We start from the raw sequence: 25,062 nt of genomic DNA on the forward strand, positions 1-25,062 counted from the left end.
GCTGTGCCCTCAGCTCAGTAGGCACTCAGGGGGTGGCAGATTCACTTAAAATCTTTCAATCTTTTCTATATGCCCTAATAAATACCCAATTCTTCCAAGTCTTTGTGTGATTGCCATGAATTCAATTCCTGTAGTACCCAATACTTTGTGACCTGCGGTGTGGAATAAATTGCTATGTATATTTATAGATTTTTTTTTTCTCCGTGTGTGTTAGCTATAAGAAAAAGTAAGAAAAGTTCCCTGAGTATTATGATGATTACCGGGGCCAAATGAATCAGGTTGAACCTTGTCCATAGAAAATAGCGAGGATGTTGCTATGGATTTTAGATTTATTTAGGGCTGTAAGCATTTAATGGCAATGTTCTCGGTAATAACACATTTTCCATGTCGCTGTCTTGTTTTTGCAAATTTAAAGTGTTCTTTGGGTTAAGCTAATTTAATATTTTTTTTTAACCAGTGGACCTGTTGCTATGGTTTTATGATGAAGTGAAGCGATGTAACATATTTCACCACTTTTTTTTTATTTACTTAGGTTAGTAATATCATTTAGGTTGGATAGGGGACGGACAGAAGGCACTATGGAGCAGCTGTATCGGTATGCCACTTTTCAATTAGCGTTTAAGTGGATGAAGCAATCACATTTATGTGATTATAATGAGATAATGATTATAATAATATCCTCTGGCATCATTGCTGAAGTAGAAGTCGGCAGATAAATGTATTTTTGCAATAGACAAAAAACTTTTTAAATCATTGCCAACAAAGTAAAGATATTGCTCTAGATCAGGGGTGTCAAACTCCCCCCCCCCCAGCCGTTGCACAATTACAATCGCCATCATGCCCAGGCATTATAGGAATTGTAGTTTTGCAACAGCTGGAGGTTTGACACCTGTGCTCTAGATGTTAATGCTGCACATAGTTTTGGCAACACAGTGTAGTGAACAATGCACAGACAAGTAGACCGAATGTTGTCCCTGGCCATGTTCAAATCCAGGTCTGAAAGACAAGACAAATCAACCATGTCCACATGCTAGAAATTTGCTTATATTAGCATTAGAGATGAGCGAACCGGGTTCGGGTTCGAGTTGATCCGAACCCGAACGTTCGGTATTTGATTAGCTGGGGCTGCTGAACTTGGATAAAGCTCTAAGGTTGTCTGGAAAACATGGATACAGCCAATGACTATATCCATGTTTTCCACATAGCCTTAGGGCTTTATCCAACTTCAGCAGCCACCACTAATCAAATGCTGAAAGTTTGGGTTCGGATTGACTCGAGCATGCTCCAGGTTCGCTCATCTCAAATTAGCATACATCCAGAGGCCATGTTCACACAACACATTACAACAAAATACTTTCAGTTGAAAATTAATGGGATCCCAGGCGCAGTGTATACACATATGGGGTCTTTTATGAAGTACGGCGTTTTTTACGCCGGGCTTACAAATGTCCCTGCAGTTCCGTGTTCAGGGGATTTATGTAGAGGCGCATTTCCTCTACACAGATCCCGTACGGACTGAGCCTCTCCATGCGAATAATCTGAAACCTACGCCAGCTCTGAGCCCCGAAAAAATTATAAATGCGGCACACGCAGAAGCCGCGCCCCCTCTGCCTGCTGCCGCACCCCCCGTAACGCCCCCTCTCCACCCCACTGGCGAAGGGGGTGCAGATCGGCCCAATGGGAATAAAATAATCGCAAAAAGACCTTTTGCAAATATTTTTTCGTCGATTGGGCCAATCTGCGTCCAAAAAAGGCATTTGCACCTTTTAATACATGTCCCCCATAGTATACACTCCGGCCGGGATCCCTAGGGTACGCAGCAAAAACTAACATGTCAGTTTTGTGTGGCCGCTATTCATTGAGCAGCTGGAGCCGCACTTTACATTGTCTGCTCTGTCAGTCTTGTTCGGCCGTTATTCAATGAGTAGCGGCCACACAAAACTGACATATCAGTTTTGTGCGGCCGTTTGAATCCTGGCTGGAGTGTATACAATGTGTGTACACTCCAGCTGAGATTCCATAGACTTCAATACGATTGGCCAATTCATTAAATAACGGCCAAGGTTGCAAAACTGCAACTACGGCCATTGTTTAATGAATTTTCATGTTCGTTGAACTTCGCCTAAATCTGATTCTGTCCTAATAGTCAATGTAAACAATATAGTCCTGATATATTCCACACAGTATGCAGACATGTAAAGGGTATACAGTACATCTGAATTAACAAAAAAGTATACAGCATATTTGTTGAACGTAAAATTTTTATTTAGGTTTCTGATAAAACGTTCAATTATTTAAGATTACAAAAAACATAGTTGATTTCCTGCACAGTGGTATTGCAGATCAATTCCATTGAAGTGAATGGAGCCTACTTGTAATACCACCTATAACCTAAGGACAGCTGTGGCACTCTTTTTTGGAAGACAACAGTCATGTTTTTCTAATCCTGGACAATCCCTTTAAGGTAAACTAAAATTATATATGTCACACCAATTTTTTGCTAGTGAGAAACATGTAAATTGTGGGTGGTACTTGAAAAAAATTTGTAAAGATAGACGATAATACTCGTCAATGAAACTTCCAATTTTCTTGGATTCTGTTTTCTTCTCGCCATTCTTTATATGTGACGTTTCTTTACATTAAAGGAAAGTTACTGATGCCCTGTGCTCCGCATTACATGGTAACATAATCCTCTTAACTACTTCCGAGCTTCAAGGCAGATATGGTCCTTGTGAAAAGCTTAGCAATTATTTCCTTTAAATCGAGAGTAGATACAAGAGAATTTGGGTATTTTATGATTCACATGAGTTTGTTAGCAGCAGATTTGGCCGCATGATTTGGATGGGTGGTTGGCAACCTGTGTGTTTGATCTACTGTACAATGCTGACATCCAACATGCTTGGCTAACAGAGAACCTGGAATGAAGTAAACAGTGGAGTATTGTTATAGAAATGTATCCTTACATGATAGATCTACCAAAAACAACACAATGACAGCTTTGTGTGGCTAGAATAAAATATCCAGTAAACTGGGATCTCGTATTGCGTTGTATCCGGTGATGGTTTTAGGAGTAGTAGTTATCCATGAATTATTCAAAATCTGATTTAAGAAAATTCCTTTAAGGTCATCTCCTCTATGTGAATAATTGATGGACAACCCTTTTGTCAGATTTTACTAAACTGAAACTGGGAGTGGTCAAGTGGCTACAAGACTGGTGGACTGAATCGGATGAACGTTCCATCGTGTTCCATTGTTTCTATTGTAGACAAATGACCGTTAGCACTAGGAAACGTGGAGCCTTATTTTATAGAAACTTTCTAATTTCTCTTAAAGGGGTACTCTTGAGAAAAAAGTTTTCAAATAAACTGGTACAAGAATGTTATATTGATTTGTAAATGACTTCTATTTAAAACAATCTCAAGTCTTCCTGTACTTATCAGCTGCTGTATATACTGCAGGGAGTGGTGTATTCTTTCAAGTTTGAAACTATGCTCTCTGCTGCCACCTCTGTCCATGTAGAAAATCCCCATAGAAAACCTCTCCTGGACAGTTCCTGATATGGACAGAGGTGGCAGCAGAGAGCACTGTGTCTGACAGGAAAGAATACACCACTTCCTGCAGTGCATACAGCAGCTAATAAGAACTGGAAGGCTTGTTTTATTTTTTTAATAGAAGTAATTTACAAATCTGTATAACTAATGCTGCGTTTACACGTAACGATTATCGTGCGAATTTGCGCGATAACGATTGAATTAGAACGATAATCGTACGTGTAAACGCAGCGAACAATCAAACGACGAGCGAGAAATCATTGATTTTGATCTTTGAACATGTTCTCAAATTGTCGTTGATCGTTCGCAAAAAATTCGCAGATCGTTCCGTGTGAACAGTCGTTCGCCGATTTAACCAGTGTGTGAGATAGGCTTAAGCTTAATCGTACCGTCTAAACGCTGATCGTTATGAAAAAAAAAATCATTACTTCGACATCGTTAATCGTACGATCGGGCCAATTATCGTTTCATGTAAAAGCAGCATTTCTGACACCAGTTGTTTAAAAAAAAAAATTCTCCTCCGGATCACCCCTCTAATCTCTCCTTGGGTATGTGCACACTGGGGAATTGCAGAGAAAAATTTGCTTGAAATTCCTCGCCTATTCTGCTCTGGAAGAATAGAAGCTGAATTTGAGCAGAATTTGAGCGGAAATTGAGTGGAATGCAAGCAAATTTCAAGCAGAATTCAAGCCATATTGACTTTTATAGAATTCCTCTGTGTGCACGGGCAGTCGGAAATCCCATTTTTCTCTATGGAAAGGAGCAATGTTGCATTTAAACGGGCAGAATTCCGCAGGCTTTTTGCGGCGGAATCCGCGAGAATTGCCCAGTGTGTATATACCCTTATTCGGGAAAAGAAAAGCACTAATGGCAATTAATTGGCATATGTGGTTGTTATTTCTGTTATAATACATTTTATATTACAATGTATTATCATGGACAGATTTCACCAGAGCTTCTATCATCGAGCCCCCAAGAAAAACATTTCCCACACGATGACTGTACTAAAGGCGAGAGTCCACTAGGACTAGGAATTGCTGCTATATAACTCATCTATTTAGGCTCATTGAAGGGAGACTGAAGGGTCGGGGTTTTATTATTCTTTATTCTATTCTTTTTGCTATCTGGATATACATATCTACATACATAATGTGATGTTTATTAGGCACATATACTGGTTTAATACCTGACTTATACATAATACTAATACATTTGTTTTGATGTTTTTGGACATTGAAAAGGTGAAACAAATAAAGGAATGAATGCCCTGGTCTTAAAGGAATTATCTGATAAATCATTTTCAGACTCCTAGTAATAGCTGATTATAGACTAACAGAAAAAAAAAAACAAACAAACACTGATTTACAGTCAGTCTCCTTCCCCCTCTGACAGCTGACAATATAGTCCCTCCTTACTTTCCCTGCAGATGGGGTACTGCCATACTGCTGCAGTGGTTTCATCCTTCTCTGACAAGGAAGATAAACAGCTGTATAGGGGGATACACTAATCAGAGACCCAGCAGTGGGGAATGTGACTGAGCATGTGCGTCCACCAACATTCACCTTAGTAGGTGGACGTAAACCAGGTGGTGCCGTATTATGTATTTAAATGTCACAGCTCTTGACTAGGTTTTTTTTTTTTAATACCAAATATTTTTGGTGATCTATAAGTTTTCTTTATATCCATATTTAATATTAAATATTTTATATCTTTATTCAAAGAGCTTTTCTGGGACTTGCCAAACCTTATAATAGGCCATCTATCTGGTGGTATCTGATTGGTGGTACGCTGACATCCAGCACCCCAACCAGTGGCAGAACCACTGCTCCCAGACTGAATGGAGTAAAACGCGTCGGCTCTGTTTACTGTAATGTGGCCATGCCAGGATATTGCAGCTAAGCTCCTGGTGCTGAGTGCCATGGGGACCTAGTATACCACTCCTCCTTGACCTGTGTAGCAAGATACAGGACTGGTATGGCAAACTGAATTTTTTGAATTTATATTGCTTTATTAGTAGAGATGAGCGCAACTCGAGCATGCTTGAGTCCGATCGTTTGGGAATTGAATACCTGTGACTGAAGATGTTGGATGCACACCAGGGCTGCATCCAATATCTTCAGCCACCATGATTTAAATGCCCAACGGTCGGACTTGAGCATGCGCAAGTCACGCTCATCTCTATTCAGTAGTAAAACTTAAATGTATTAAGGCTGGATGCACACTACCTATTTGCAATCTATTTTTTTTTCCCCATCAGTTTTTGCAAAAAAACGGATGGAAAATGGATGCATTTGTGTGCATCCGTTTGGATCCATTTTTCTATTGACTTCCATTATAAAAATAAACAGATCAAAATGCCTCCATTTTTTTAATGTACACAAAAATTGGTTGACTACGTTTTTGTGTACATTAAAAAAAGGATGCATTTTGATCAGTTTTTTTTTTTTTTTTAAATAATGGAAGTCAATGGAAAAAGTGATCAAAACTGATGCACAGGAATACATTCGTTTTACCATCTGTTTTTTTTTCCCCAAAAGGGATGAAGAAATGGATTGCAAAAACATAGTATGAACCCAGCCTTATAAATTATTGCTTAGACACAAGGCACAAATCTGTTTACGGTCTTAAAGGGGTTATCCAGCGATACAAAAACATGGCCACTTTCTTCCAGAGATAGCCCCACTCTCGTCTCCAGCTTGGGCGGGGTTTTGCTGCTCAGTTCCATTGAAGTTAATGGAGCTTAATTGCAAACTGCACCTTAACTGGAGACAAGAGTCGTGTTGTCTCTGAATGAAAGTGGCCATGTTTTTGTAGCACTGGAAAACCCCTTTAACTTTGTCATGTTGTATGATAGTAGCAGGTAGTGAAAGCCACTTTATTCCAGTAATGTCTCCTCTGAAAAGATATGAGTCATTAGCCTAAAATCTTCCATCTGAAATCATTCATGGACATATGACATAGTTGCCGCTCATAGATACATAGGCTCAGTTTCTCTCTTTTCTTTTTGTTTCAGCTGTTTCCAATGCGATAAGTAAGAAATAGGACAGAAGGAGCAGGATGAAAATATGGCAGTCCTGTTGTTGCCACCAGGTCCTGACAGCTTCAAACGTTTCACCCCAGAATCATTGGCTGCTATCGAGAAGCGTATCGCTGAGGAACAGGCCAGAAGTGCCAAGCAGGAATACAGAGAAGGAGAGAACAATGAAAATAAAGAGGATTTACCTTCACCACATCCCGACTTGGAGGCCGGCAAACAGCTGCCTCGAATTTATGGGGACTTTCCTTCAAATCTCATTGGGCAACCCCTCGAGGATATTGACCCATTCTACAGAAACCAGAAGGTAAAAGAGGATTGTGTTAACACCTTCCCCATCTTATATAGCTGGCATAAAACTCAATAGAATAAAGACCAGCGATAAAGTTAACATTTTGTATCAATTTATCAGTCAATGCAAGCAAGTGTACCCGATCGAGTAATGATCCCGGAGATCCCAGTGGCCCAGTCTATTTTTGTCAAAATGCAGCTCAGTTTCCTTCATGTGCACTTCGGCCCGCTCTATGCAGTGGCGCCCCAAGTCTAAGGATGTCCCCTCCCCTCGGTGACGTGGACAGACTTGATCCTAATGGAGGCTCGTCACCAATGAAAGGGGATATCATTACACTGTGGGCACTGGGCCCACCGCCAGTACATAGAGCGGGTCAGTGCGCATAAAGAAATCGATGGTGATCACGGGAAGTGGATGGCACTTTGAAAAATGGACTGTGCCACCAGGATCTCCGCCTAGGTGCCAACCGGGTAGTGAAAAAAAATCACTACTCGATCTGGAACAATTACTTTAAAGGGACTGTACCATCAGGCCTGGGCTGAAGCACTGGAGGCGGGCTGATCCACCCCCAGTGGGAGGAAACCCTCGCCCCTCTTCTAATGGAGCAGTGTCATAGAGGGGCAGAGGTTTCCTCCCACTGGGGGTGGATCAGCCCGCCTCCAGTGCTTCAGCCCGGGCCTGATGGTACAGTTCCTTTAAGGCTATGTTCACACAACGTATCTTTTACATAAATCACGGCCATTGTTGCAATTTGCAACAACCCCCTTGATCAATGCAAAAGATATGTTGTATGTTAATGAATGGAATCCCGGCCGGAGTGTATACACATAGTATACGCTCTGTCCCGGATCCCCAGTGTCCACAGAGAAAACTGACGTTCATTGAATAGCATCCGCACAAGCCTGACAGGTCAGACAATGGAGAGTGCAGCTTTGGCCTCACTCTCCATTGTCGGCTATGGTGAATTGGGATGCGGGCGCACACTGATGCGCCCGCATCCCAATTCACACAAATTAAAAAAAACTTCTATCAGCATATTGGCTGATAGACTCCCTTTAACCCTCACAATTTACTTTTGCTTGGTTATAGTATGTTTCAGAAAAGGTTATTGGTCTATATAAAGCAGAAACCACTTTTATTAGATAGATTTCCATAACTTGTTACCCGCCACACTTCTGTAGGAGACTACCTCTGTAATACAGCATGTGGTTTGATTTTATTTCTCTGTATAAAAGCTTAGATGGATAAGGCACAGTGTATATATATATATATATATATATATATATTATATATCACCTAATTTCCCATTTTGTTGAATCAACATTGTACTAAACTACGCACTTCTTAGAAGTTATGATCTCAGTTAAGTCTGTGGTAACATTTTTTTTGCATTGTTTTTCTCTCTGCCTTTTTCCCCCCAGACCTTTATAGTAGTAAACAAAGGGAAGACAATCTTCAGATTTAGTGCCACTCCTGCTTTGTATATAATTAGTCCTTTCCATCCTATCAGAAGAGCTGCAATCCGAATTTTGGTACATTCATATCCTTTCAAGTGAAATGACATCCAGTCTGTGCTGCTGACTCACCATCATATGCCCAGCTTTCTCCGGCGAGAATGTTATCCATCTGCTTTATATAGTGCAAAACAAAGGTAGAAAATAGCAATGGAAAGAAAAACTCAACATTATGTATAGATGGATTATGTGTTTACAGGGTAGTTTTTTATGCTGTGTTTTTAATGGCACTTTATTATATTTCAATACAACCAAATAGAATTGGGGAACACAAGCTCTGGTCATCACTGCCTTCAAGATTCTTCTGACCTGAGTGCAGGAATGGGTCAATTGTCGATCCTATCCTATAGTCATACTTCCTTCCATCTGCGCTCTAAGGGCCCTATTGCATTGGGCGATTATTGGCCAAACAGATTAATATAGCTCAAAGCTCCATGTAATAGGGCCACAGATCAGTCATGTAATAGGGCATGTGCAGCCAATGAATAATTGCAGCAAAGGGCAACACAACAATACAATGATCGTTTGTGTGGCCCTCCTGACATGATAGTCAACCCTTGTAATACAACTTTTGCACTCGTTTACAGAACATGCCTGGACATCTACTAGGGCCGATAGGCTTACTAACATACCAAAAGCACTGAACATTAAAAAAAGGTAAGGATCAAATAAAAAGGGAATGTGGCAGCAGGTCTGACTACAATTAGGATGTTTGTAGTCTGAAACCATAGAGAGGCATAGTTCTGTACAGGAGCTGGAGAAACAAAATTATGCAAACTGTACTATTTTTTCATCTGTTTTCTTTTTTTAGAAGCTGTTTTTGATACTGTGTATAGCGTTAACCTTAGTCTTTTTGGCTGTTTTTGATAAATAAGAAAGAACCCTCTAACCTAAAAGAACCGATTTGTAATCCTTCGCTTATCAAGGAACAATTATAGCTAGAATAAGGATTAGGATAAAAGAAATTTAAGCTCCGTTAAATAAATTACAGCTAAGTGATAAGACTATCAATGAGTGAAATTAGCTGAAAAAAAGTTCCGGATGGTTCTATTGGCTGTGCATATCCCACTAAGCTAGATAATGAAGTGCTTGCACTTTACCCTCCACAGTAAAAAAAAAAAAAAAAAGTACCGTATGATTCCAGTTCCCCATACATCTTCAGTGGCTGTCATATAAATGTCTGTCTGGCCGACAGCTTTACCATTCATCCTTATACACGTGAACACTGAAGTGTCCTGAATAAGGAGAGTAGGGGATAGATATAAATCGATAACATGCCGGCTCTTCTCTCCCCTGAGGTCATAAGTCAAGTGAGAGTTGGGATCCCCCGATATATATTATATGGGGTATTCCAACTAAATAAAAATTTTCTGTTTTGCTGGGCATGTTGTAAAAATAAAAAGTGATACTTACCTAACATGGTTCGCCACAGCTTCTGTTTCAGGGTATTCAGACCTCTGCTGCTTGTCTCTTTTTTCCTGCTTCAGAGACGAGGAGTTGGGGCAGGACCTGCTCACTCAACTAATCACTGGCTGTAAAGGTGTCTCGTATTACCCATTGTTTGGCTTAGCAGGCAGGTCCTATGCCCTCTCTAATTCCTCGTCTTGGAAGTAGCAAGAAGTGGACTCTGGTGAAATAGTGAGTGATATAGATTTGTAATTTACTTTTATTTAAAAATCTACAGTCTTTCAGCACTTATCAGCTGCTTGATGTCCTGCAGGAAGTGGTGTATTCTCTCCAGTCTGACACAGTGCTCTCTGCTGCCACCTCTGTCCATGTCAGGAACTGTTCAGAGCAGTAACAAATCCCGATAGACATTGAAACAGAAAACCTCTACTCCTCTGGAAAGTTCCTGTCATGGACAGAGGTGGAAGCAGTGAGTGTCAGACTGAAAAGAATACTCCACTTCCTGCAGGACATACAGCAGCTGATAAGCACTGAAAGACTGTAGATTTTTTAAATATAAGTAAATTACAAATCTATTTAACTTACTGATGCCAGTTCATTTGAAGGGGCATTTCAAAGTATCCCTTTAGTCTCTGGAATAGGAGCATTACGAGAGAAGGGTAGGTAAGTATCACATTTTTTTACAACATGCTAAGCAAAATATATTAAACCTTAACTGGAATACCCCTTAGACTTAATCTATAGCTAGCTTTGCCCTAAATAAACAAAGATGTGTACTGTTTTACTAATATACTGGATTAAGATTTTATACATTAGCTTTTCATTTGTCACATTAAAATGTGTGCAAGTATATTGTATGTAGCATGTTTACGTATCGCAATACTGGGGAGATTTATCAAACATGGTGTAAAGTGAAACTGGCTCAGTCGCCCCTAGCAACCAATCAGATTCCACCTTTCATTTCTCACAGACTCTTTGGAAAATAAAAGGTGGAATCTGATTGGTTGCTAGGGGCAACTAAGCCAGTTTCACTTTACACCATGTTGGATAAATCTCCCCACTATGTACAAAATAATATTAGTAATATAACCATAGAGTGCCAAACCAAAATAGTATGCATGGCCTAAAAAAAACTACCATAGTCTACTGAAATAAGTTCTGATACACTGTGCATATTACAATAAACAAGCCAAATTAAAATCTTATAAAGCGCAAAAAAAGCGTAATTAGTCCGCAGGTGTGAAAAACCCTCCACTAGGGATGGGGGAACCTTCGGCCCTCCAGCTGTGGCAAAACTACAATTCCTGTCATGCCTGGACAGCCAAAGGCTGTCCAGGCATGACAGGAATTGTAGTTTTGCAGCAGCTGGAGGGCCGAAGGTCCCCCATCCCTACTATAGACCTAGATACTTTCATGATAAAGAAGAATCTCATAGCGTTGGCTTAATAAATAGGTGAAAGAAAGCGGAAACAAACTCCACTTTGTCATCAATAAATGTCTACATGCCGCATTCCCATATTGTGAATGTAGCCCTCTATTATGAATCTGCTATTTCTAGCTCCCTCTAATGCGTTTGCCCTTACTTCACCAGATATTCTGCGGCACTGGTTGAGTTGTTGTTATTCCTTGTTTTTTTACCTAAATGTGAAGGATAAAAATAAAATGTAAACAACGAAGAAAAGAGAATGAGTCACTGCTGATGAAAGGCGTTTAAGGCTTCTGAAATCCCTTGTTTCCTGTCTAGATTGTTCTAATAAAACCGAAAGATTTTACAACTACTCTAACATATGATATTTGTGATGAAAAAGTTTCTCTGTGGGTCAGGTTACCCTCAAAACTAATTTTAAACTTGGATTACTTTTTTATTTAGTAATGATACTTTTATACTACCTTAAAAAAGCACTTCACAAAAACTCAAGGGCTTCTTTAAAGGGGTTATCCAGTGAAAAATGTTTTCTTTTAAATTAACTGGTGTCAGAAAGTTATATAGGTTTGTAATTTACTTCTATTTAAAAATCTTAAGTCTTCCAGTACTTATCAGCTGTCGTATGTGCTGTAGGAAGTGGTGTAATCTTACCAGTCTGACCAGTCAAAGCTCTATGTTGCCACCTCTGTCTGTGACAGGAACTGTCCAAAGTAGAAAAAGGTTTTCTATGGGGATCTGCTACTGATCTGGACAGTTCCTGTCACAGCCAAATGTGGCGGCAGAGAGCACTGTGTCAGAATGGAAAGAATACACCACTTACTGCAGGACATACAGCAGCTGATAAGTACTGGAAGATCTATGTTGTTGTTTTTTTAAATAGAAGTAAATTACAAATCTGTATAATTTACTGAAAACAGTTGATTTGAAAGAAAAAAACAATGACATGATTTTCTTATGTAATTGAGAGGTTCAGAGAATGATTTTCAACCTGAACACAGAAATTTCACAGAAATTTTAATGTTGGTCTAGGTCTCTGACTCATAAGCCAAACACTTCCCACTAACCAAAGCTATCAAAGGTACCATAGAGAATGACTGTATAGCCAGAGAGTACTTTTAAGGCATAAATAATATTAAATAAACAGTCCCTTAAATAAAACCTAAGTTCTCTTTTTTGGATAGCTGCCAGAATATAACTCTATACTTATGAATGGCACTTGGATTTATGTGTCAGAAATACTGGCTTCACCCTATTAAAAGTTCAAGGTCATTTTAAAGGGAGTCTATCATCAGGTTTAGGCATCCTAACCTGCTGATAGATCCTTATGTCTATGTTCCCACAATGTCTTTTTTGATTAAAACGGACGTTTTCTTTTTTACAATGACGGCCGTTGTTAATAAACATGATGATTAAAAATGTCTGTCATTGTCAAAAAGCAGCCATTTTTTCCACCAAAAAGACATTGAGGACACATAGCCTATAGGTGACATTACACAGAGGCACATTATGCCATTAGTATGGAGCTCCAGTGTGCCAGCCTTATTAATCAGCATTTTATTACTATGTTATTGAGATTGTTTGGTGCACGGGGGCGGTGCTTTACCCCTTGGTGCTCCGATATACCCGCCTGCTCTTCTAGCAGTGCTCCTAATGAATACTGGGGCTGCCACCCTGCAGCGGCCATCACTAGCGGCATTTAAAGAGCAGGAGGAGGATTGCCATACACATACACAAAGCACTTGGCTGAGCACTTCTCTCCCTGACTCCCACCGATCACAACTTCTCACATCACTATGACATGTCAGAAGTTATGTAAAAGTTTGGGTACACTTTGAAACATTAGTGTCAGATAAATTAAAGGGGCACTCCGGCAAAAATCTTTTTCTTTCAAACCAACTGGTTTCAGATAGTTATATAGATTTTTTGACTGAATTTTTTTGCACATACCTATTTGCGCTAACATTTTAACTTTTACATTTAATTTCAAAGTGTTTAGATGAGTGGGTGTAAATTATAGTGGAAATCTATACCAGCTATTTCAAAATGTCATGTACAGGCATCCACATTTTATATATAGTTTTTATGGTTATAGAGTAAAAAAAAAAAATAGCCAAGCTTACATACCCTCTAAAATAAATCTTTAAAGGGGTTATCAAGCTAAAATCTTTTTCATGCTAATCAACTGGTGCCAGAGAGTTATATAGATTTGTAATTTACTTCTATTTAAAAATTTCAAGTCTTCCCATACTTATGAGCTGCTGTATGTCCTGCAGAAAGTGTTGTTTTCTTTCCAGTCTGACACAATGTTCTCTGCTGCCACCTCTGTCCATGAAAGGAACTGTCCAGAGCAGCAGCAAATCCCCATAGAAAACCTCTCGTGCTCTGGTCAGTTCCTGTTTCAGGCAAAGATGTCAGCAGAGAGCACTGTGTCAGACTGCAAAGAAAACAACATTTCCTGCAGGACAAACAGCAGCTGGTAAGTACTGAAAGACTTCAGTTTTTTATATAGTAGTATATAGAAGTAAATTACAAATCTATATAACTTTCTTCAGTTGATTTGAAAGAAAAAGATTTTTGCTGGATAGTCCCTTTAACTTTTGACATGTCTGGCCAAAAGCAATGGCGGTTTTGCAATGCATGTTTTTGGCCACCTGGTTTCTACAGGTGAAATATTAAAAAAAAAAAAAAAAACAACAGAATAAGAATAATAAGTCGGTGCTGTGTCTCACTAAAAGTTCCTGGAAAATCAAGTCAGTTAAAAAAAGAATGGAAGGAAAACTGAGCACAAAGGCTTCAACCACTTAAGATCAATCAGCGCCAGTGATGGAGATATATTTAATCCTTTATTATGCTGTGATTGATGGCTGTTCCTGCTCCATTACTCCCATGTGTCTGTGGAGATTTCACGCACCGTATAGTTGGGTATAAATAATGAAGAATACATATAGGTCTCCAAGAAGTCAACCACTGGGACTCAGTATAGACTTTGTCTATCTATTCTATATGTGTATATAAAGAATTTCACTACCAAATATTTTCCTTGACGGATGCTTTCCACATTGTTCAGTATGTTTATAATGTGCACTATCCTCACAAACTGCGTGTTCATGGCTATGTCCGACCTGGGAACGTGGGGCAAATACGTGGAGTAAGTATTCTTCATCTTACAGTATATTTCTATGTGTTCTATATTGTTCCCTGCTATAGGATCTGTATGCAGTGCATGGATCTAACATTTGCACATTTATTATGTAGTTTGGGTGTAATTGTAAAAGACTAATTCTCACTTGTTTTTTTTTTATATACATTTTATTTTTGTGCATAAAATATTGTGTAAAACGTTTCTTGTATCTATTACAAAGTCCTGTGTTCTGTTCACACCACTAAGCAGTGAATATTTGGTGTAAAACATGTTCAGAGGCAATAACAGGCCTGTGCTAGGGGGGGTGCAGAGGTAGCAATTGTAACTGGGCCCCCGTGCCTAAAAGGGCTCCTCTGCCCCATAAGATGACACTATTTGGGAGATTTATCAAACATGGTGTAAAGTGAAACTGTCAGTTGCTTGTAGCAACCAATCAGATTCCACCTTTCATTTTCCAAAGAGTCTGTGAGGAATGAAAGGTGGAATCTGATTGGTTGCTAGGGGCAACTGAGCCAGTTTCACTTTACACCATGTTTGATAAATCTCCCCCTTTGTTACTAAAATAGTATATACTACACTGTATAAGCGTTTTTTTTATTTACAGGGAAAGTCAATGGGTCACTAACACTACGGACCTTTATGGAATACAGTTGACTATAGAGCAACAACATGTTTGCTGTGTTTGTTGATAGATTTGTGGTGTGAACAGGGATCTACCCTTCATTCTCTTCCATTTTCATGATCATGTGTTCTGAACAGCTGATCTATGTACATTTTGTAATATATAAGCTTTAAAAACCTTCCTTATAAACCAGTAAGAGGCCAGCCATTCCCAGGAAAAAAAAACTGAAATTACTTTATATTACTATGCAATATATGGAGCTATCTACTTCCAGCTCTGTTCTTTGTGTACATGGGTGTCGGATGTACTAATCAGATATTGATGGTCTATCCTGGGGAAAAGTCATCATTAAAAATGTCATGGATGGGATGGGCAGTCTATGTTACATTATATAATTATACTGTCTGTAAACTAAGCATCACCCCAACTTTGAGATGGACAGTTGAATCGCATCTAACAGTTTGGTTGCTATGGCCATATTTCCTAATAACTAACGGCCATATTTCCTAATAGCACTGACGTTTGTCAAGTAGTACTTCCCTAGTAACCAGTCTGTAAAACTGACACAGAACTAAGGACAAAAGAGGAACAATTGATTTGAAAGAAGGGAAACCATACTATCATATTTTCTTGTCTCTTGATAACAATAGAAAAATAGATGGAGAATCCCTTTAATTTTACCAGACAGGCCTGTTGCTGGTTCTTGAGGAAAGGGGACGGTTACTCCAAGAATGATCTATGTTAACCCATTAAACTCTTTGTTATGAGGACTTTTATTGCATCTTATTTGTTGTTATACTGTTTTTATGTTGTTGCTTTCCTCATTGATATTGATGTCTATATTTTAATGAAATGCTTTGCCAGGGCTTTCTTATCTTGTGAGACACAGTAGGCACGTAAGTAACTTCATATCACCACCGCGTCCTCCTCATGAACTTTGCTGAACTCACTGGTTATGCTGCATCACAATTGCACCATGGGACGGGCATATTCAGCTGCATTTTGTCATCCAGAGACAGGGGATAGGGGATGTCGTCTTTACCCTCATAGAGCTCCAGTAACATTGTCTTAGTAGAAAAGATGCTACATGCTATTCATGTTTCTGCCCAATAGTGTGCAGTAACATGTGCAATATATGCCTGGATTGAAAGATTTTAAGGGGATTTACTTTAAATACTGTACATGATGTTATGATGTTCCTGAAAGTAACAACCAATATGGTGGTAGACTCCAATGTCAGTAATGTAATAAAGGCACAACCTATGTCGTTGCTGCAGCTGTAGAAAGTGAAGGTTCTTCAAAGTCAGTTAGGGTGGGTTCACACTGCGTTTTTGCAATCCGTTTAACGGATCCGTTTTTTTCCACATAAACGTATGGAAACAGATGCGTTAACGGATACATTATATAGTAATATCTGGTATACCTTATGTTATAGTTTATTCTCAGTTTCTAAGATTAAGAACTGCAACCATAGGCATGAGGATAAGCAGTGTATCTTTCCTGATATGTAGTCAGTCAATACGGCCCACAAGTAGATAAATTGTTTGCAGCAAAGCTGGCGGGAGATGCACGACAGCAACATTTTTTCAAAATTTTCTATAGGTTTTAGTAAAAAAAGAGTTAAACTTTTTGAGCAATCGTACAAATTTGCAACTGAAAACTGAGAGCATTGCCCAATTTATTTTGTTCTAACCGCTTTCTGATAAACGCATCGCCGAATTCCCACCAGAAGGGTTACATTTAGAAATTGCTCATTTTTGCAGCCGATCCACACATAATTTACAAAAAATTATTGCAAATTTTGACTTTCCCATTGAAAAAAAAAATTGGAAAAACTTGCAAGTATCCACAACATAAATTCACATGCTTCTCATACACTTTGCGGCAACTCTAATACACTGGAGATCTTCTGCTGGCAAATCTGGATGAGACCTGTGCACAATATCCACTATGGAAACACAAAAATCTAGTAATATAATCAAATTTCACATTGACACTTTACACATACTACAGTCTTGCTTCCCACAACTGCTGTCATTGAGATCTGGGAATGATGAGGATTATAGCATAAAGTATATTAGAATATACAATTGTGTATGGCAGTATAATTCCTTTATTTGTATAGCCCACACAGATTCCGCAGCACTTTACATAGTTTTGCCAATTATTGCTTCCTGTCCCCAATAGGGCTCTCAATCTAAATTCACTTATCTGTATGTTTTGGGTGCAAGGGTACAGTGCTAACCACTGAGCCACCGTGCAGTTTGCTTATTAAAGGGGGTTTCACATGACTTGGGGGTTAAACTGCTTGGGCCCTACTACTTTTTAGAATGAAGGCAATATGGCATCAGTGCAGTGCTACACCCCTTCTTAGATTTTCCCATCACAGTGGTTTTTAAGTGAGACTGAGCTGCAACTGTGCAGGTGCAGTTATCCATGGAGAAACCACTCCCATGATTGGAGGTTGGAGATAACCCCCGGTGATCATAAAGTCATAGCCTATGATGGTGATAATATCAGATTAGCCTTTTCCCAATAGACAACTAATAAAAAACACCAATGCTTCTAAGCATAATAATCATGATGGAATCTCATTTGTAAATGTTTTCTTCTGTTGGCGATATAGACCATTACTTTCATTACCTGGACTGGAATCTATGGAAAGGAAAATATTTATCTTTTGTTTGTCCATAAATGTAAACAAAATATTCCGGAGCCGTCGGCCGTTCTGGTGACAGTAACAAAGTCGGCATTATGACAATCTCTAACAACTGCTGCTTCGAAATGCAGTGGATTATCTTGTCGTTTTCAACAGGGGAAAGGGGGAAAGACCCAGTAAATTTAAAGCATTACAGTTGCTTTAAAAAACTTTATAACAAATTTTAAAAAAGAAACGATACTCACCTACCACTACCCCCCTCACATGCTGTTTGGATGGCTCCAGGTCCATGTTTGTCACACCAACTTCCTGGTAAGGAGCCATCTCCACAGGAACTACCTGCTTAGCTGTTCTCTGACCAAACAGTATAGTTGTCCTGTCACTGGTATCATCTGGTGATGAGCTGGAATCAACGGCTTAGAGAATGGCTGCTGATTGGGATCAGGGTAGGTGAGTATTACTCTTTTTCATTTTCATACCACTTTTATTTTAATCTTCAGACAATCCTGTTAAAAGAAATCTGTCACCAAATAGGATCTTTGTTGTTGAAGGTTCTTGTAAAATGGCATGTCAGATAGTCAGAACTGGTAGATAAAATTGGATTCATGAAATTAGTCCTTGATACAATTTAAAGGTGTACTCCAGTGAAAAAAAAATATTTCAAATCAATTGGTGTCAGAAAGTTATGTAGATTTGTAATTTACTTGTATTTAAAAAATCTCAAGTCCTCCAGTACTTTATCAGCTGCTGTATGTCCTTCAGAAATTGGTGTAGTCTTTACTGTCTGACACAGTGCTTTGTGCTGCCACCTCTGTCCGTGTCAGTAACTGTGCAGAGCAGGTAAGGATTTCTATGGGACAGTTCCTGTCTTGGAAAGAGGTGGCAGCAGAGAGCCCTGTGTCAGACTGGAAAGAATACACCACTTCCTGCAGGACATACAGCAGCTGATAAGTACTGGAAGACATGCGATTTTTAAATAGAAGTCAATTACAAATCTATATAACTTTCTGACACCGGTCATTTAAAAGGAAAATGTTTCCGGAGTACCTCTTTAAGGGACCAGAAACAAGACTTTACTAAGCAATAGAAAAACAAATGGGCATCCGGCACTGCCAATACGGGACATAGAGTGCAGCATACAACAGTATACACATGCTGTCCACTAGGAGCATACAGTCCAGACCCTCTGTGGTGCTCTGCTCCAAAGAAATACAAATGGTCCAGTACAAAGCAAACAATAATAAGCGAGACTCTCCATCCGGTGCGTCTTGGGTCTTTTTATTGCAATAACATCCAGTACAGACAGGCAATATCAGAGCGGGAGTGTTCCACTAGAGGCAACGGGCTATTTTGCGCATATGCGCTTTGTCAGGCCTAATGATACGGCCTGATGAAGCGCACATGCACGAAACAGCCCATTTCCTCTAGTTGAACTGATCGGAAATGTAGCAGCTGTGTTTAGTGGTTGATGGGGCTAATAGAGAAGGTTCCCAAAGCCAGTGATCTTCTTCCCTTAGGGTTTGCAGTGTAATGTGTCCCATAAACCCCAAGTCTCTGTTGAAGTAGCTGAGACGTGTAGCGTTGTGTGTTGATGCTGCTTTTTAACCCAGAGTTATCACAACGTTTGTAAGCCATCTTAGTCTAATGGAACCTGGATGCAATGACAAGTTCCCTTTAAGGTCGGATATACAAGTATCCCGTTGCGAATAACAAATTTCCGTAATTTAGTGTTGTGAAATCAGTAACACTGTATCAGAAATGAAATGATTCATGAACATTGTAGCATGTAACCGAGTCTGTCATTTCATTGTCAAATGAGAACGATCATACCTCTCCTTCTCTCAGGGAACAGAAAGGTGATCATTAGCGCCTACTGTCTGATTATACATATGGAACGCTACTCCATTGTTCCAAGTCTTCTTTCAAAGATTCTTTAGGAACAACTCCATTGTGTAAATGGATTCAGAAATGTATTTCAACGCTTCCTGCAACTAGCCCCGGGATATGTATGATATGAGTAGGAATAATTATATGGATGCAAATTAAGGTATTTCTGGCTGTATGGGAAACATTGAATAGCATTTAATTTTTGTGATTCATTAGGAATGGTATAGTTTATTTTATTATTTTGTAGGTTAGACATAGGACCATGTGAACATGTGAATGGGGTGGTCATCATAGAGTACCCCTCTTATAGCAGATCTCCTATGGGTATGTCTCTGTATCTGCAGCCATAGATGGAGATTTAAAGGGGTTATCCAGTAAAAATCATTTCTTTCAAATCAACTGATTTCAGAAAGTTATAGTTAGAGTTGTAATTTACTTCTATTTAAAAATCTCAGGTCTTCCCATACTTATCAGCTGCTGAATATCCAGTCGGACACAATGCTCTCTGCTGCCACCTCTGTCCATGTCAGGAACTGTCCAAAGCAGTAGCAAATTCCCATAAAAAACCTCTGCTGCTCTGGACAGTTCCTGTTTAGGACAGAGGTGGCAGCAGAGAGCACTGTGTCAGACTGGAAAGAAAACAACATTTTTAAATAGAAGTAAATTACAAATCTATATAACCTTCTGAAAACAGTTGATTTGAAAGTAAAGATTTTCTACATCAAGTCTTCCCTTCCTGGATAAAATAGTGATGTCACGACCTGACACCCAGAGCTGTGTGGGCTTTGTGGCTGCTGGAGAGGATGATGGCAGAGGGATGCTCAGTGTCCCTCCAGTGCCCTGTGTCCCTCAGCGTCCCCCTGCCATCATCCTCCCCAGCAGCCACAGCCCGCACAGCTCTGGGAGTTGGGTCGTGACATCACCATTTTATCCAGGAAATGACATCACCATTTTATCCAGGAAGTGAAGCCTTAATGCAGTAGTAAGTGCAGGGAAAAAAAACACTTTATGTGCATTTTCTGTAATAAGTGTATATTGGGGATTTGTATAACTTTTGGGGGGCAATACAATACTTTAATAAAAAAAAAAATCGCTGGACTTCTCCTTTAACACTAAGCCACAGATGGCACTAGGAAATCTGCCCCAGGGATAGTGCATGCATCTCATAGGGGAACAGAAAATTAGGTGTTTTGTACAGCAATTTATTTTCTACTGAAAATTTGGGGGTACAAATGTTACTGTACTGGCAAAGTGGATGGAATTTTAACCAGTGAAGAATCTGCTTAAATGAGAAAAAGCCAGTGCAAAATCCACATGGAGATGAACCTACTGTGCATGTCAAGTTATGTTGAAGATAGGCAAATGATTTATTGCCAGATTTTCCCCATCCTTTACCTTTTAAAAAAAAAATAAAAAAATTTAAGACTCCATATCAAAATCTGCAACAGCAATTCTACAAAACATCCGAAATAAAACCTGCTTGATTGGGTGCCTACGCTTTTGCCTGCAGAAATGCAGAGGATTTAATGCCCTTGTCATACCCTTATGTCCTTGTCCACACAGTAAAATAATAGCAAAATGTGCCCCGACTTTTGAGAGAAAACCAAAGAACGTGTAAAAAGTTGAAAAAGCCGACAAGGTCATGAATAATGAGCATGTTCTTTGTTTTGATGGTCGTAATTAATTACAGCTGTTTTTTTACATTTTTTTTTATTCAATACAATTTTTTACTTTCTCATAGCTCTTCCAGGTTATGGAGCGGTTATTACAACAGTTGTTCTATATGGTGTGTGCACTGCCGGTCAATTACATATTGACTTCAATGGAGTGCATTATTAAATTGAAAATACGTCCGTAATATTTCCTCAAAATTACAGCTGTAATTTTTTTTTTTTTTTACTGTGTGTGAACAGAGCCTTATGAACAAGTAAAAGGCTGTAATACACATATTCTAATTATGATTGTTCATCCTTCATTTATAAAGAGATACTTTCTAGCAATCAGTATATAAACTACTATAGGGATCCAGGCTGTAAGCGAATGCACATATTAAACGTGGCTTTTATAAGCATCCTCTTTGCAGGGAAATTAAGCGTAGGCACCTGGGCTCAGCATACATGGCTGGGTTCAGTTCTGTGTACATTATAGGTGGTGGTGGGGGGGGGGGCAGGCTCAGGACTGTAGGAAAGCTTTTAAAAGGAACTAATCCAACAGCACTGTACAAATATCTGCCACCTACACACCGCGCTGATTAATTTCACATCTACTGTAGGTTTATCAAATCATGAGGAAACTCGGTGGTAAGCTGAAACACCTTAATTCCTGTATTCCAAAGGCTTTTATAGTTTTGTTATAGTACCTGCCGCTTAATAATAAAGCCCACTACATGTGCACATATCTATAAAATGGCTAATCTGGTGCTGCACATTTTAGTGGTTATATAGTCATAGACTTCTATGCCAATACATATCTGGCCTTTTGGTAATACAAAGAAAAAATGTTGTTAGATGGTGAGTGTCCAGGAGGCGGGCACTTCTTTTTAAGTGTCCTAAACCCTCTGTATCCCTAGCCCCTACACCTAGGCATATTTGATAGCTTTAGCACTCTCCTGATTGGACACTACAGCTGTCAATCATAGCTGAGAGATAGGGCAAGGGAACTTTACCATAGGAAGCTCTCTGTACCGAATCAAAAGACCACACCTTCTTGACACTTGCTGTAACACTGGCTGGGACAGTAAACTACTTTTTTTCTAAGTCTTGCAAGGTGAAACAGCAGGTGTAATTGCACTTGTCTTTCCAACCTATGTGTAGGACCAATGGCTCAAAAACCTGCTGATAGATTCCCAATTGACCCCTGTTGTCCACCATTATAAACTGGGGAGAGGACAGTTCTAGAGTTTCTGAAAAATTTTGCACATATAACCAGCTGCAATCCATAATGGCTTATAAGATAAACTTTCCTTCCACACCTCTGACTACAGCTCCATCCATAAAAGTTATATAAGTTTGCCTTATGCAATTTGGTCACATCTAGTCATTTGCTTGCACTGCAGGCACCTCCACAAACTGGTTACTGTAATCATGCCTATTGATGCATGATTAACAGTACGGACAGGGGCCGACTTCTTCTTCTATCTTGCTAAAATCTTGAGCAAAAGAGTTGTTATGCCTGGGCATGCGCAGTTGTTTTCTCAGTTCATGTAACATCTTCATTCTTCCACCAGGCCTGTAAGGTCTGTAAGATGAGTCTCAGTGGCGGACCTACTAAATGGCTAGGTTCAGGCCACTTGGATCATAAAAAGGGGCCATACAGATATGGCAAGAAACTTTATCTAGAAACCCATTATGCTTTTCTGTTAGTTATAAGTGCAACATTTGACTGCCAAGTCATTTATAGTAAAATAGCGTACAGTATTAGGTGTACTCACTGTATATACTGACAGCAGCTCCCTGTGTACCCCATAGAGCTAAAATCAGACTTCCCTCCTCCAGGCTGTGCTGCCCTGCTCTGTAGTGAGTCTGTCCATAAGATGGCCGACATGGAGGAGCATATGATCATGCTCCGCCCCCCAGTGTCCACCACTGAGCCTGTATTTGCCAATAGGGGGCGGAGCGTGGTTACATGCTACTCCATGTCAGACATCTTATTGACAGACTGAGCACAGAGCAGGACAGCACAGCCTGGAGGAGGGGAGTCTGATTTTAGTTCTATGGGGTACACAGGGAGCTGCTGTCAGTATATACAGTGAGTATACCTACTAATACTGTACACTGGAAAATTTTACTATAAAGTGGCCAACTCCTTTAAGTATACAAACACCATTAAATCACTGTTTTGGACCTGCCAAGCCAAACCTGTGTGTGTAGAATGGCTTCTGTTGTAGACGTGCAGTCTGTAGTTGAGCCTGCGGAAATGAACAAGTTAATCATTGACCTAATGTTCGTGTCTGGACACACATGCAGCAGGAACTCTGAAAAGGAAAATCAATTGTAATTATGTTGTGGAAAAACGACCTGACTACAAGTTGTAGAACAAAATAGAAAATCTAGCCATAGTGGATCATCCAGTTGGGGTACTTCTAATAAACCCCAGTATAGGATGTAGGGGCCAGCTGGATGATGCACAAGTCTGAATTTTAGATGGTGCTTCTTCTTCTATAGAAGGTGCATGCCCTCCATACACTGTAATAGAGTCTGGCATTATATGGGATGTATGAAAGAATAGTGAAATTCTGAGCACTGGACAGAAGGAGCTTGCAGTCTAGCATTACGTCAGTCCACAATATGGCTGTCTCTGCTGGGCCAATTTCCACAATAGTCTGTATATATTGATTTTCCTCATGGGTTTATTGACAATACTTTCCTGTCTACATATTTTCCACTGAATATGACACTCAGTGACTGACATGGCTGAAAAATATGGCTATTTTTAGGACTACATAGGACATTTCCAATAGAAATCAATCTTCAGAGTTTTTGTTCTCTGAAGCTCTTATGTGTTCAGAGTCAGAGTGGTGGATGTAGATCCAGACAGAAGGGGACACTTCTTATAGAACAGCTCCTACACAATGCACTAGAGTGTTATAGGCCTAGACAGTACTTTCAGCACCAGTGGTGTAACAATAGGAGGGTACAGTGGTCGCAGTTGCAATAGGCCCCTTTCCTAAGGGAGCCCTCAGGATCCCCTTCCCCTTGTCCTAATGTGGACATTTGCCATAATGATTAGGCCGAGCGCTTCTGAATTGCTCGTTCCAATCTTAAAGGGGTTATCCAGTGTTAGAAAAACATGGCCACTTTCTTGAAACAGCACCACTCTTGTCTTCAGTTTGGATGGGGTTTGGCAACTCATTCACTCATTCCCCTTGAAGTGAATGGAGCTTAATTGCAAACCACACCTGAACTGGAGACAAGGGTGGCGTCTCTGGAAGAAAGTGGCCATGTTTTTCTAACACTGGATAACCCCTCTAAAGATAACTGCCCTAGACCACCAGGGATCCTTACCTTCTCCTCTCAAAGGGGTTATCTAGCAAAAAACTTTTTCTTTCAAATCAATTGGTTTCACAAAGTGGTCAAAATCATTCAGAGTGTGTAGCAGTCGGCGGGGGACGCTGCTCAGTAGCTGACAGTGTAACAGCTGTTTTCCCCTGCGCATGCACGCTTCCTCAGACACCAGTGTCTGAGGAAGCACACTTGCACACGGGAAACGGTTGTTACACTGTCAGCTACTGAGCAGCGTCCCCCGCCAACTGCTACACACTCTAAATGATTATAAATGAAGATTCATAAATAAAGAAGACTTTTAAACTCCTAATATTCTTTTTTGGGGAATAGCATTATAATAAGTTGGAATAATTAGTGATGCTCTTTTGTTTTGGGGTTATAGTCACTGACTGGTGAGGCTAGTGAGTCACTCTCGGACCACCATTGTATAGAGTATATACATTCTATAGGTATTGATTTCTCCAATTGCAACATAAAAGTAGCTCCAGAATCACTTAGTAGACTCTTAAATGGATCTACTTCCGT

The 25,062-nt window shown here is 39.7% G+C and overlaps 1 protein-coding gene across 1 annotated transcript in view; it reads left to right on the forward strand.

Moving 5' to 3' along the window:
• LOC138783756 (sodium channel protein type 5 subunit alpha-like) overlaps positions 1 to 25,062 on the forward strand; it is a 317,116-nt gene that overhangs the window by 77,615 nt on the left and 214,439 nt on the right. The window contains exons 2-4 of the mRNA XM_069958852.1: positions 6,565 to 6,892; positions 8,299 to 8,417; positions 14,283 to 14,372. Of these exons, the coding sequence (XP_069814953.1) occupies positions 6,617 to 6,892; positions 8,299 to 8,417; positions 14,283 to 14,372 (485 nt within the window). The 5' untranslated portion in view covers positions 6,565 to 6,616. The remainder of the gene's footprint in view (positions 1 to 6,564; positions 6,893 to 8,298; positions 8,418 to 14,282; positions 14,373 to 25,062) is intronic.

This window comes from Dendropsophus ebraccatus, chromosome 2 (genome assembly GCF_027789765.1).
Source record: "Dendropsophus ebraccatus isolate aDenEbr1 chromosome 2, aDenEbr1.pat, whole genome shotgun sequence".
Taxonomy (NCBI): Eukaryota; Metazoa; Chordata; class Amphibia; order Anura; family Hylidae; genus Dendropsophus; species Dendropsophus ebraccatus.